This window comes from Peromyscus maniculatus, chromosome X (genome assembly GCF_049852395.1).
Source record: "Peromyscus maniculatus bairdii isolate BWxNUB_F1_BW_parent chromosome X, HU_Pman_BW_mat_3.1, whole genome shotgun sequence".
NCBI lineage: Eukaryota > Metazoa > Chordata > Mammalia > Rodentia > Cricetidae > Peromyscus > Peromyscus maniculatus.
This window is the reverse complement of record NC_134875.1, coordinates 22,589,904-22,604,578: the sequence shown is the minus strand read 5'-3', so window position 1 is coordinate 22,604,578 and position 14,675 is coordinate 22,589,904. Positions and strand designations below refer to the sequence as shown.

General features: G+C 41.6%; 1 protein-coding gene across 1 annotated transcript in view; it reads right to left on the bottom strand.

Annotated features, from left to right (window-relative positions):
* The window catches only part of Gpc3 (glypican 3), a 341,092-nt gene that overhangs the window by 97,164 nt on the left and 229,253 nt on the right, over positions 1 to 14,675 (bottom strand). The window contains exon 5 of the mRNA XM_006996641.4: positions 13,622 to 13,747. Within this exon, the coding sequence (XP_006996703.1) occupies positions 13,622 to 13,747 (126 nt within the window). The remainder of the gene's footprint in view (positions 1 to 13,621; positions 13,748 to 14,675) is intronic.

Sequence of the window (14,675 nt, the reverse complement as noted above, 5' to 3'; positions counted from 1 at the left end):
GGTACTTTCTAGTCACCAGCCATCAATTACAAACGAAAGAATAACAGAGGGAAGGGACCAGAACGCCAGTGTGAACCATGCCCACTCCTGCTCCGGTGGGTGCCCTCGGCAGTCGGTAGCTGCTGTGCCTCTCGAACAAGTCACCCCTTGTGTGAGGTTGTATGCATGGAGGCGCTAAGCAAACAACACCAAAATGTCTCTCCTGCGCATAAACAGATGGGAGTCCAGGAAAAGTTTACTAAGCCAAATAAAAGTGATTGTAAAGCACTTGGTAAAATATAAACTGCCACATAAATACTTAATAAAAGCTCACAGCAATCCACACAAGGACAACTGGGTCAAAAACTACACAAGCTCTCAAGCCTAGAGGTTCTTGGAAAGAGTGAAAATTGCCTTCCTCCCTCTGGTTGCTAGGCCACTTTGTATTCCTCAGCTCTTACCTGGCCTTCAGGCCTTGGCACCTTTCTAGATGTATCTCTGCCGTCACTGATCTATCTCTGTGGCTAGAGGGTGTCTAATTTCCATCCTGGGCAGTTGTGTCGAGCATTATTCGGAGCAACAGTCATTGAATTCCATTTCTTTGGCTCGGAAGCCCCGCCAGAGCTGTGTGATGCTCCGAGAGATACGTTTTTCTTTAAGATTTAATTACGCGAATCTCACCCCAAACTCTCCAGGATCAGAACCTGAGAATGACTCTGACTTCTCAGACAGCCAGCCTGTCCGCTCCCCTGTCAGCTGCAGGAAGACTGAAATGAAGAACTCACGGCTATCCTAATGAGAGTGATTCTACCTTGAGGCTCCATTTGAATCGCGTTCACTGTCGACTATTTGGGAAGCCATCAAGGACAGAAGTAGACATTCAAAGTCACTCAGGGGGCTGCATGTCTTCCTTCCTTTCAAATTTCTACTTTCCTCCCAAATCTTAGAATCTCAGAGCCTGACAGAAATGGAAAGAGTTTTAGGAGTAGTTTTGTCATATTTCTTTACTTTATAAATAAAAGGGCCACGACTTTTCAAAGATGATACACGCTCACCATAGAGCTGGGCTGCAAACTGGATTCTTAGTCTAGGGTTGAAGGGTCTCTTCTGCACAGCCTCCAAACCTCTACAGGGGATTCAGTGCTTTTATTTGAAGAGCCATGTGAGTTGTGTGTGGTGCCACATGCCGGCAATCCCAGTACTTGGGTGGCAGAGGCAGGAGAATCAGGAGTTCGAGATCATCCTGAGCTATGTAGAGAGTTCAAAACCCGCCTAGGCCCCGTCTCACAAAACAAAGGAACAAAGAAATAAAGGAAGCAAACCAAGTCACTTGTCTAGAAGAGATTGAATGGAGGGCTAGCCTCAGAGGCAAGCAAAGGGCGCCCTCTAGCTAGACACTGGGGTAACTCTAGGGCAAAGAGCTCTCAGGAAAGGAAGAAAGAAACATGACTGGAGAGATTGCAAAGGCCTGATGCCCTTGTTTGCATCTGAGGGTGGGGTGAGGGGCAAAGAAAGGACAAGATTTAGCAGCATTGAGCACTTATTCCAGGTAGCATGGACTAGCAACAAAAGCAAACGTAGGCTAGAGACTTGATCAAGAATAGAAAGGCCAATTCTGAACCCCAGGGAAGAGGAGCCAAGCATCTGTGGGCCAGAGCAGAATAGTGGATAAAGGCAGGGACCGGCTGGCTCTGAATTCCACCTGCCTTATTAGTGCCGTGGCCTCTGGTCCTCTGTCCTCAGTGTTATCAGAACAAGAGGGAGGATGATAAATGGGGGTAAAGGATGCAGTCCAGCAAAAAGGCTGTCGCGAGAATGAATGCCCACAAAGTGCCCAGCACAGTACCTGGCAAGCTCACTAGCAGAGTTAGCTATTATTTCCCTCTGTGACCACATTCACTGGCTGAGTCCTGCTTTGTGAAACTTGTGTCGAACTTGGCTAGGATGTAGGCACAAAGATAGCAGGACTGGGGGTACTTCAGGCAGAAGGTCAGGAATTAAAAGGGGAACGAGGAAGCTGCAAGTCCCCCGACTCCCTCATAGTTCCAAGGCAAAACCCCCATCGGAATGGCACCTTTCTTTTCATATCTGGAAGCTGCCAGAGACACAGGGGCCCAGAGGTGACCAGCTATTGGTAATTTGCACAAAACTGAGGGGATTTCTGGGACTTGGGAACTCCTATGTAAAAACTGCAAAGTCCCAGGTGAGCCAGACTAGCAAACTTATCATTGTTGGGACCAGAGACATTTGTTGTTCAGGGTGAAATTTTTTTGGTCCTGAGACAGGGTCTCACCATAGCCCAGGGTAGCCTCAAATGTGTTGTGTAGCCAAGGATGACCCTGATGTTTAACCTTCCTGGTTCTACCCCTACCCCCAGTGCCTAAAATCGAGGTGTGTGTTACCACACTCAATTTATACAGGGCTGAGGATCAAAATCAGCCCCCAAATTATTTTATTATTTTTATATTTTCATAATGAAAGCACAGAGCATTGCTGCCATGTGCTATCCACCGGCATTAGGAAAAGCTGGGCTATCAGTGTCCACGCATAAGGATTTTCAAATGGGAAATTTTTTGTATTTATGAAGGACAGAAGAGGATTTTGTTAAATAAATAGGCTTCCCAGGGGCATGATAATCAGTCTGGATATGATGGTCTTTAGAAACAGTAGCTTCATTATCAATGATTTTCATCTGTTTATTTCATTATCTCATACAGACTTCAAGTTCAGTCCCCAGCACTATTATTACATAAGTGCTTTTCCTTCAAAATGGTCTGTCACTCAGACTTTCTGTTCATTTAAAATGCTGCTTCCTGTCTCTCAAAGTAGCTCCTAATTCAGGGCCGACTGGTTTATTCAACACCATGGACTGGACTTGGTTAAAAATAAAATCTGTGAGGCCAGGTGGATTTTCTTAAAGAAAGAACTTTCTAGAGACATGCAGAGAGAGAGCTGCTCAGGAGGCTGCTAAAGAGGTCCGTGCTTGCACAGAGACTCTGGTAATGCTGTGTTCCTCATCTAGTATGCAGCTCCATTTATTCAGGGGAGCACTGGCCCTGTGTCTGACCTACTCTTCCACATGAAAATCTAATAAATGAAAGGTGCTTTCACCTGCCAAAGCTATTTCATGTGCACGATCTTAGTGGGCAGGCAGAGGAGGGGCTACTTCTACCATTTCTCTGAGAAAGTTCAAGAGACTTGCCCAAGGTACACAGTGTTCCCCAGGGGACACGAGGTATAGTCCTCAAGGCTGCTACTCACAAGTCTGTGTGTTGCTTCTGAAGTCAGCAAACCTGCATCAAGAGTCTACCCCGGGTCCAACGGGACACTGACACACATGGAGGAACACATGGCACTTCTCTTGAAGAAGATGGTGAGAAATTAGATGCAGACATGTAAAAGATCTCTGTACAGGACAACTGGGGACATGCTAGAAGGAACCCGAGATGCTGGGACACTAAGGCATGGGGCAGGAGGATTCAGAGTTCTCAGAAGAGGTGACATTAGTTCAAGATAAGTAGGGGTAGGCCGGCCCAACAGCTTTCTAGTTCTAACCCCTTCTGGGACACTCCTTGTCTTAGTCTTCCGTAATAGGTTTTGGAAGTTAGCATCTTAGTATGTATATTTACAGAGTATAACCTGATATATGCCACTCTAACCCCAAGCTGCTACTTCTCTATCTCAAATGGGAGCACATTAGTCTGGCTTCTGTGAACAGAGACTAGTCCAAGCTCTGTTCCCAGAACCAACCACACGTAGAAGCAAAGAGAGCGATGAGGAAGTACTCAAAACTAGAAGAGGGCTAAGGTTATAGCCTGCATAGTAGAGTGGTTGCTTAGTATGCAGTCCTGTGTTCAATCCCTGGTACCACATAAACCGAGTACAGTGGCACACACACTCTGAGCCTAGCACAGTGGTGGTAGAGGCAGGAGGATGATACTTTAAATGTCATCCCTCAGCTACATCGTAAGTTTTAAGCCAGCCTGGGCTATGCAAGACCCTGCCTCAAAACAAAATTAACAATAAACAAGAGGAGTTCATCGCTATTTTTAAAGTTCTGCATGGCTTACTAAGATTAGAGGGTAAACAGTTGAAAACCCCTCTGACACCTGAGCTACAAATGGAAATAAAATTCCCTTCACACAGAAATGAAACTACACTATAAAAGGAGACAAACCCAAGGATCGAAGCGGGCCTCATGTAAAAGAATCAAATTTACTGGTTTGAGAAATTGAGAAATCATGACTGATTTTCATCATGGGTTTCCTTTTCCACAAGGGTTAAGTGCAGGGTGACAAGAAGTTTAGTGTTAAGCAACTACACTGGACTGGCAACTAGCCTCATTCTCGTTTCTATCCTGGCTGAGGACTACAACCCAGGCCAAGGACAAGGGTTTTCATGTTTTGCAGAAGAGATAAGATAAAAGGAGTGGGGGCAGGCCATGCTATTCCTGAGAAATAGGCCATCAAGTGGAGCTGCTACGTTCAGGCCCAGTAAATGTCTTTAAGGGCTGTTTTTATGGATGTATTTCCTTTTTTGCTGTACTGAGGCCAGAATCCAGAGTCTTCCACGTGCTAGACAAATGCTGAGCTACACCCCTGGAATCAAAAGATGCCTTGACTAATTGCATCAATAGCAACAGTAGCTACCATTTTGGAGGGCCTACTGTGTTCCAGACATTATACTTTGCGTTGAACAGTATTGCTAAAGCTTATTAGCAGTCTCTGAAGTGAAGAATTGACTCCAGTTTCACATGGGGAAAATGGGGGCTTGGAAAAAAAAAAGAGCTAAAATGTAGAATAGAAATTCAACCCCCCAGGAATGCTGACCCCAAAATTGTATGCCTAAATAGTCTTGCTTCATGGTACCCTGTATCTTTAAAATCTGTCTCTGGGTTTTGTTTATTTGTTTTGTTTATGTTGTTAATTGTTAACAGCTGTGCCGATGTGCCAGAAGACACCTTTGGACTGGAGAGTAGGCATCAACATCTTACCTGCCAAGTAAGCTAGCAGAATTGGGTGTTAAGTGCCCTGCCCCAGCATACGGTTCACACCTGCATGACCGTTGAGAGCTCTATCTGGGTCATTCTCAAGACAGTACTCTTCTCAATATGCCTCCAGGACCCAGGTCATGTTTCCTACCCACTCAGGTTCTCATTCCCGGAACCCTCCGCCTGTGCCACTGACAATCGGCTGGCTGAGATGCAGCCCTCTGCACACTGCAGGGACCACTTGAAATGCTGCGGTGCTCTTTTCCAAGTTGAGGGGAGAAATTATTTGCAGGATGGGGGAGCAGCAATGAAATCAGTCTATAACCCACCAAGTTCCTGCTTTGCCCTTTGAAGGAGGCAAAGACACTCTAGAGATATAGAAGCTTGTACATGTTACTTTAATAATTTCTTTAAAAGTAGTTATTTCCCTTCATGGCTCCATTGCTTCACCTTTTCAGGTGCAGTGATGGTAAGAGAAGATTCTTTTCTTCCAATCTTGATAAAGAAGTGATATTTATTTGTGGAGGACACATATAATGATGGAGACCTACCTAGAAGGCCCTCAAATGCTCTCTGTATAACAAAATTATCTGAGCCCAGGAAATGCTGGCATTGTGTATTATGAGGACATACATACTCTGCTTAAAATAATAAGCCATCCAGCCTTCAACAGGTGGTCTACAAGCATAGCCACACACTGCATGAAGATGTCTCCTCCCAATATTTAAGACATGACAGCTGACGAAATGCAGCCCATTCTGAATGAGGCACATTGTATTAAGCCATTACTCAGAAGGATGAGCCATTTTTTTCTCATTCAATTTTGAAGGTAAAGCTACTGTGTATGGCACCACAATCTTAAGGGATAAATGTCACTATATCATCATGGAGTGGGTCCTGATAAATAGCTGTTGCTAAGGACAATTTTTAAGATAAATCTATGATGAAAAATATAGCAATCTAATCCCCTAGATGGATCATTACACATGGGTACACCCCAAACAGATCTGTCTTTCTCTACCAGGATTTTTTTAAAAATCCTTAGCAGTCATCAATAATATGTCATGCCATAGTGAATTAAGTAATTTTCTGTGTAATGCACCTGTCTTTCACAGCTTTTTCATAAACAGTGTTGACGTAGCTATCCAGGATGAAGTCAAACATGTAACTGCTACACTAGCAAACAGCTGGGGATGACAATGCTTTCATTCTAGGATATACACAGTAGTTCATCAAATTGGAATGAATGGAGTGTATTGATTCTGCTTCCTGAAGAATTCATGAAAATGAAGTCCAAGGATGTTTGAGAGAGACTAAGACTTGTGGCAAGAGCTAGCAATAAACCAAATCAAAAGGCCATGTTTGTTCCCCACCCCCATTCCAGCCTTTCATAAACAGCATCTGAAGACCAGATAGAAAAGGATGAAGTGGCAACGAGAAGACAGACAGTACTGGCGAGGAAACGGAAGGGTGTACCTGCATTCTAAGCCTCCGAGTATGGCGGGCTACCGAGTGAGCCTCAGCTACAGTGTGCTCTTGGCATGCCTTGCTGCTGAAGGAGCTTGAAGCAAACAGCTTGAAAACACACCTCAAGCCACTAAACGCCATTTCCGTCCTCCAGCATTTCCTTTTCCCCCGTCCTCCCTTCCTCTTGGCTCTATATCCCGTCATCTATATTTTCTTCCCTACTGTTCCCTTTTTCGGGGTACAGAGGATGGAAGTCAGGTTCTCCTACATGCTAGACAATGGCTTGCTTTCCCAGGGATTTGCATCCCAAGGTCCCCACACTGCTGCTTTCATCAGCAGTCCTGTATTTCAAACAGCTTGCATTCTGCCTTGGGTTCTTTGGACAAAAGCCACACTATAAACCTAAAAATAAGCCCAAACATCAAAAAATAAATAGTCTATTTTAAAACAAGAGCGTGGGAGCTATGTATAGTATCTGCTCCCTTCCATTGGTGTGTTCTCATGTAGCTGGAATGAGATGAACGTGTGTGTGTGTGTGTGAGAGGGGGAGAGGGATATACACATACTTTGGAATGGAAATCTTTCGTTAATTCCTTTGACAGAAGGCCATTTCCTCCTGCTATGTAAACCAATGAGAGACTTGACAGTTGACAGTTCTAGAAGTCTATCCCACCCCAAAGTCCTCAAAAGAGAGTGGTTTTAATATACCAGCAATATAAAAGCAGGGTAAAGCGTCCTCTCCAGCTTTTCCTCAATCACGGAAGAACATAAGCTATCTTATTAACCTATTTTTGAAAAGTACTGTCAGTATATGTCAGGAACTGGGTGTTCGAGTCTCATTCATTTTTACCTGTTGATATGCCACAGTTTACCCCTTTAATCTAGCAGAGAAGAAAATAAAAGGCCAGGGCTTGGGAGATGGCTCAGTAGGTAAGTATGCTTGCTCTGCGTAAGGATCTGAATTTAAATCCAGCACCCATGTCAAAAGACAAGGATGGCTACACATGCCTATAAGCCCAGCATTGGAGAACAGAGACAGGTAGGTCAGGAGAGCTCACTGGCCAGGCAGCCTACGTGAAGGGTGAGCTTCTGATTCACTGAGACATTCTGTCTTAAGGCAATAAGGTGGAAAGCAATAGAGGAAGATATCCAACATTTGCTGGCCTTCTCATGCATGTGCATGGGTGTTCAAGTACACACTCACGTGCATACACCACACATGAAGATACACTCATGAACTAAAATAAACTTTAAAACGGAAATTTTCTCCACTTTTTGAAGAACCCAGTAGGTTTCAAGACAAGAACACAAGTCTTTGAGAACTAAAGGTGTTGTTTTGCATATCCCCACTTCTGCCTTTCCAATTCTCAGAGAAATCTTGGCAAGACATTATAAACATATGAAGGTTTGGCTGATCACTGGAAATCAGAAAGAGAATTCATAGTGCATGTGTGTGTGTATATAATTTCTCTGGTGAAATGCAAGGTAAGATTGCAAACCACGGAGAAGAGGCATCCTTACTGTAATTTGCCCTCTGCAGATCTTAAGGATTTTGTTCTGTAATCAGGGATACCCCTAGTGAGAGTCCAAGTCATTCCAGGCACAAGAAGAATATAGATTCGGCACGGACAGAAGTAACTATGTTACACTGTCAGCCTGAAAAGACAACAGCTCCTTCTTGGAACTGACTTCTGGAGTGAGGACCATCTGGATCCCGCCCAGGTAGGTCACAAAAGGAGCCACAGGAGAAGCTAGGGAGGAATCAAAGTGAACTAAGGCATCAATTACAAATCCAAGTGCAAGTGCTTGCTTCCACACTACTGGCCATCCTCTGTGTTTCTAGGAAGCATGCTAAGTGTCAGAGAGGCAAACTGATTTTACACTGAGAGCTGAGAAGAAAAGACGCAGGAGAGACTGACTCCAATGAGATCTAGAGATGGGGTTGAGCAATGAAACTGTTACTACGTCTGTAGTATGAGAGTAAGCATACATGCTGAGGTCAGAGAACTATGTTTAGGAGCTGGCTCTCTGCTTCCACTGTGGACTCGCGAGTCGTAAGGCTTTACCAAGTGTTTTGACCCACTGAGCCATCTTGCTGTGCCCCTCCCCCCGTTACAATACATTAAAGATCAGTGCAATAAAACAGTAAAACTGGGCTTCCCTACTACAAACTATCCAGAAAAAGAAGGAAGGTATCAGTCAATTATCCAGACATTTGACTTAACAATCTACATGGGTATCTGAGAGCATAGTCACTACGGTGTTTGCTCTTCATCTAGGAATTATCGGGGCAGTGCAGTCAAACCCCATAGGTAACTCGTGCGAATTCCAGGGTTAATTTGGTCGCGCTGTTTGTTTTTCTCTTGGGCTTCATGACTCCCTAACTGAAACTTCGGTCTCACAAAGGCAAAAGCTGGAAGGAGTTCTGCCTTCTGCAACTGTAGGTAGGGTGGCCCAACTGGGCCAAGGCTGTTAATTTGAAGACTTCTCGGTTAAACCCTGAAATCTCATGCTATCTAAAACTAAGATGGGATGGTAGTGGGGAAGCGAGGAGAAGAAATGATAGGTGTAAGAGGCACTCACAGAGATGAGATCTGTGAAAACATTCCTTCAGTTGATTGCATTCAGGAGATAAAAATAGAAAGGAATTGAAATTGCCCTTATTTGCAGAGAAAATGGCTCCCTGAACTCTTTACAAGTGGAGAGGTGTATATGCCTGGATAGTAGGATCACTGCTTACCGAGGAGATGGGAATATTGCTCAGTATTTCCATCATCTATATTTTCATTTTGATAAGTATCTCCAATGATTAAGTCTCATTCTCTGTCAGGAGTTTTGAGTTTCAAAAGTAAAATATTTTCCAAGGAATCTAAACCTAATCTATAAAGATAACAGTGATATAGCCTGTATGATACCACACAGTAGAGAATACTATTGAAGGCTACATTAAATAAGAAACTCCGTGAAAGGTATTTCCACTGCAGATGAAAAGTGAGTGTAAAGCTAATCTGTATAAATGACATGAATAGAGGGCACCCCTGTCTTCGGGCTAAAGAACTTTATATCATTACGTGTACATTGCTGAGGACTTTTTTTTGAAAATAGAGTTTGGCACTACTCCCTAGTCTCATCATTGCGTTAGGTCACTAACACAAGTACAGGTTAATTATAACCTGAGGTTACCAAGCAAGGAGGAGTCAATTCCCGGTTTATATTAGCCTTATTCTGTCTGTAAATGTTACTTCTCTCCCCCCCTTCTTTTTTTTTTAATCTTTTGTTCTTGGATAGTATGTAACAACAACAAAAGCTGTCTCAAAATAAATACTTCAGATGTAAAAATAAGAATTTAGAGTGACTTTCCCCCATATTACAGTATTTATTTTATTCTGCTGTCTAATACATTATGGTATTAAAAGAAAGAAAACTCAATAAAAAATTCAACTAACAAAAGTTTGGTATTTAAATTCAGTGGTAAAATGCTTGCCTAACATACATGAAGATCTGGTTCCTATCCGACGGACTACAATTGTTTTTCAGTTTACAGATTTCTTGAAGTGGGCAGGTAGGGTGGCCTATGCCTTTAATCCTATCATACAGACGAAGGGCAGGCCTGATCTCTGCGAATTCAAGCCCAGCTTGATCTACATAGTGAGTGCCAGGCCAGCCAGCGCTATACAGTGAGACCCACAAGCGTGTTTTTGAACTGTCTACTGTAACCCTTGTTATTCTCGACTTTCTAAAATATTTATTGACTAATTGTCTTCAGAGGTACTTCCCACATTTGATCATTTCATATGAAGCTATAGCCCTCATTCCTACACTATACCTACCACCCTTCCAGTTACAGCTCTGGAAAGCCATCATCATTTAACATTACTTTACCATTCGGATGGTTAAATCTGATTGTCATCCTGACTGGATTAAGAAACAACTAGAGCATTGAGTGAAGTATAACTTTGGGTGTGTCGGAAGAGGATTAACTGATTAGTTAAGATCTTGCCTGAGTGTGAGTGGTACCACTGTTTAGGCAGGGGTCCCTAACTGAAACAAAAAGGGAAAAAAAAGAGAAAAAAAAGTATGTTTGACTAATTTTCACACTCATTGAAATACATCAGGATCTGGATCATACTATTTTCATTGTATCGCTCAAAATAAACATACAATAAAAGCAACAGAAGGCTAATGAAACATGTCCATGTTCAGAAACCCAACCTAAAGCCAGAAATAAAAACTATGGAATTGTTTATTTTCTTGGTTCCAAGGCAGTATCCTTGAAAAATGTCTACCAGCTATGAAGTAGTTAATATGAGCAGAACACAATAAAATATTCTGCTGATTCAAATACTTTCACTTGGGAAAGTATTTTTTTAAAGCATTAGAAGACATATCTGGTATGGTTACATGTACTTTAACAATTATAATGAAGAAAGCAATACAAGGGCTTGATACATAGGAGGTGTTTAAATATTAGAATAAAATGAATGAATGAGCACATTACTAAGTATATTGTAAATTAAAATGTCTGTTTTAATATGGGAGCATTGTTAGCTTATATGTTACTTTAATATTTAAGAATTGTTTTTCTTTCTTTTTACCATATTATCATAGCAGTGGGATAAGTCACTAGGGTGTTTGCTCATCAAGTTTATATAAGAGCTGTATTTGACTCGTGGGAGTTTTCTAAATACTATAGTGTGTGTGTGTGTGTGTGTGTGTGTGTGTGTGTGTGTGTGTGTGTGTGTATGTGTGTGTGTGTGTTTTAAAGTATAAGCTTTTTATAAAGCCAGTACCAACTGTCTTCTGACCACTAAAAATTATGCCATAACAGTTAAGTATATTTTCATGATTTTACTTAATACTCCTGACCATTCAGGATGACAAATATACATTATTTCTCCAGAGTGAGGAAGCTGCATGGAGCCATTAATCCCTCCAGCCTCATTCACATTTTCTCCAAGGGAGTCTATCTCCATACAAGTTCAGTCCATCATCCAGGGTGGCATGCAATCTCATTCTTGCGTCTCCTGTCAGTAAAATCACTTAGATGAGAAACAAGCTGTTTGGGGGCACGTATTTTATCTTGTATTGTAAAGAAAAGAGTTAGAGGGGAAAGGAAGACAAAGAGAGATGTGACAGGAATTGAGCTTCCCATATGTACCAGTCTTCTAGAAATTTTACATATCTGACCTCACTTAAGAGTCAAAGCAACCTTGTAAAATGTCCTTCCCTTACAGAAAAGGACCTGGAGACTTTCTGTGTTAAGTGACTCTCCCAAGGCAAGATGCAGAACTAAGATACAAACACAAGTTCACTTGACTCCAGAATATTCCTCTGTCCATTATACTATATTGCAAATTCTATTCACCATCTTATGTCTTAGGGTCAGAGCCCACTGGAATGTAAGCTCTTCAAAGAAAGTAGTATGAATTTTCTTTTACCTTGCACCCATAGCATCTAACTTTGTACCTAACATCATGTAGTATCTCTGAAACTCAGGGAGGTCTTGAACTTCCTATCTCAACTTCCAGAGTATGTACGATCATAGGCCTGTTGCACCAGATCAGCTTAACATATAGTTCTCTCTCTCTCTCTCTCTCTCTCTCTCTCTCTCTCTCTCTCTCTCTCTCTCTCTCTCCCTATCTACATATGTAACAATAATAACTAAAGAAGAAGGGGCTGGAGAGATGGCTCAGTGGTTAAGAGAACTTGTTGCTCTTGCAGAGGACCTAGCTTCAGTTCCCAGCACCCACATGGTGGCTCACAGCCATCTGTAACTCCAGTTCCAGGAGATCTGACTCCCTCTTCTGGCTTCTGCAGGTACCAGGCAAACATATGGTACACAGACATACATGCAGACCAAATATCCATGCACATAAAATAAAAATTAAGAAATCTAAACCAATAAATAAACTAATCAAAGAAGAAGTAAAAAAAATTAGGAGTAAAAGGGGGACACAGGAGGAGATGGCAGAGGAGGAGGAAGATAGGAATGGTATACAAAGTTCTCAAGAAAGTTATAAAATAAACAAAACCAAAGAAAAATATAAATGTTGAGGGCATAAAGGACTGAACAAAGAAAGACACGCAGAGCCAATGGTTCTCAAACTTCCTGATGCTGCGACCCTTTAATCCAGTTCCTTATGTTGTGCTGACCTCCAACCATAAAATGATTCCGTTGCTACTTCCTAACTGCAATTTTGCTACTGTTACAAATTGCAATGTAAATATCTGATGTGTGACCCTCGTGGGGATTGTGACCCACAGGTTGGGAACCACTGCTCTTGGGAGATTAGGCCACCTTCCATAAGCTAAGCAACTAGTCTGTGGAAAGGCTCAGGAGGCCATGTCTAGCCTCATCTATACTTTCTTTCCTCTTTACTATGCTTACAAAGCTTGTACATCTTGAAAAGCGTGTTGTAGGCTCCTAAGCATTCCACACTGTTGACCTCACCCTATAATTCCAAGCTGGTCCTCTTTGTGCAGTGCAGTGGAGACTGAGAACATTAGCCTGCTAGAACGAAACTCTGTGAGGACAGGGCCACTTGTCTATTTTGTTCAACTCAACATGCCTGGCACTTAAGATGCTCAATAAATATTTGTGGAATAAATGAATATATTCTTTTTGGGGTCAGTAATGAGTACATTCTTCATAAACATTGACATGACAGTTAGTATAGATTACACTAAAAATCCTCAAATGAGCAAACATTTCAGCAAACTTGTTCAGGGAAATGGTACTCCTCCCCTTTCTTCTTTTCTTCATCTTTAGTATTCATATCATAGGATTGTTGCAAAGTAAGAGAGTTAATATATACAAATTACTTAGCATGGTGTTTAATGCACAGTTAACTCTCAATAATTGAAAGCAGTTAGCATGAATATGATTGTTTCAAATAGAACGAATAATGGTCTGCATAGTGACAAGCTGAAAGACAAACAAATTCACCATATGCTTTATACTTTGCAAAATATGCCTGAATATGTAATTCTGCATGGGCTTCAAAGCTAGGAAATTCTCAGAGAGCTACAAGTTATACAAAACATTGGATCATCATAAATGTGTACAGTTGTGTTTTGTGGATAATTTTTTCTTATGAAGTTAATAAAGGAAGGGAATTTACTCAATCTTCAGGTATGATGATTAGTCCTCAAATGTTGCTATAACTAACTTTCACAAAAGATTACCTCTCCACAAGTTCTTGTCCGTTCCAGCACAGGGTATCATTTTCGGCCACGGGGCTATGGCTGCAGACGTAACCAGGCAAGGCACTATAGAAGTTGATGAAAGACTTCAGCTTCTGAATCAGTTCCCTGAAAGGAAAACAAAACATCTGTGCATCAGAGGCAAGTAAGCACAGTATGAGAAAAGTTTAATTTCCTTATCAGCATGACAGAAAAGCTCTGCCAGGCTGATTAGAGCAATAAATGATTTTTAAAAACATTCTTAGCTATGAGGCCACAATTTAGCATTTTAAAAAAAATCAATAAAATAATAGTGGGTAGGAGAAGGTTGCCTTCCATAGAAGGTGCTCTTCCTATCAGGAGGATGATTTAATTCCAACATCCATTTTCTCACACGTTCAGCAGCTTCCTTTTATTTTTTTTTTCAGAATGCTGTTACCTACATTCTCAAAGGTGCTGATTACGAGGCACACTGAAATACTACATATCTTATGGTTTCTGAGTGTAATTGAGTGCATTGATTGTAATTTACAATGCTATTACCCTAGAGATGGCCCCTTTCCACATAGGCTTTGGATAATGGCTGCAGATTCAAATGGTGGGGTGCTCAGAATACTATAAGCTCTATGAGATTCTCCTGATTATACAGTCAGGGAAACTCACATCTGCAAAGAGGAGGAAGGTGGTTTGGTTCTTTGTCTGGATATTGTTTTTCTTGTGAGGCGGAGCAAAGGGGAGAGTGATGGAGTAGTATATGTTATTATTAACCTGCTTTCATTTCTATGCTGTTTATGAATAGAAAAGAGAGCACATATACTATGCAGATGTGCATAAGCACACAGATATAAATTATAGCCAGACTCTTTGCCTATTTCTTGTTTCAGTTGTACATGCATTTACAGCATAAGTCAGACTGGATAAATGAATATGTTTATGAAACATTTAAATATTTCTCTAATAGATGTCCAATAATAAACAAAAATAAAATATACTTTATTTTCAAATGAGTGTCCTGATAGAAAGCAACACTGCTCTTCACATCCTATACTGGTCAGGG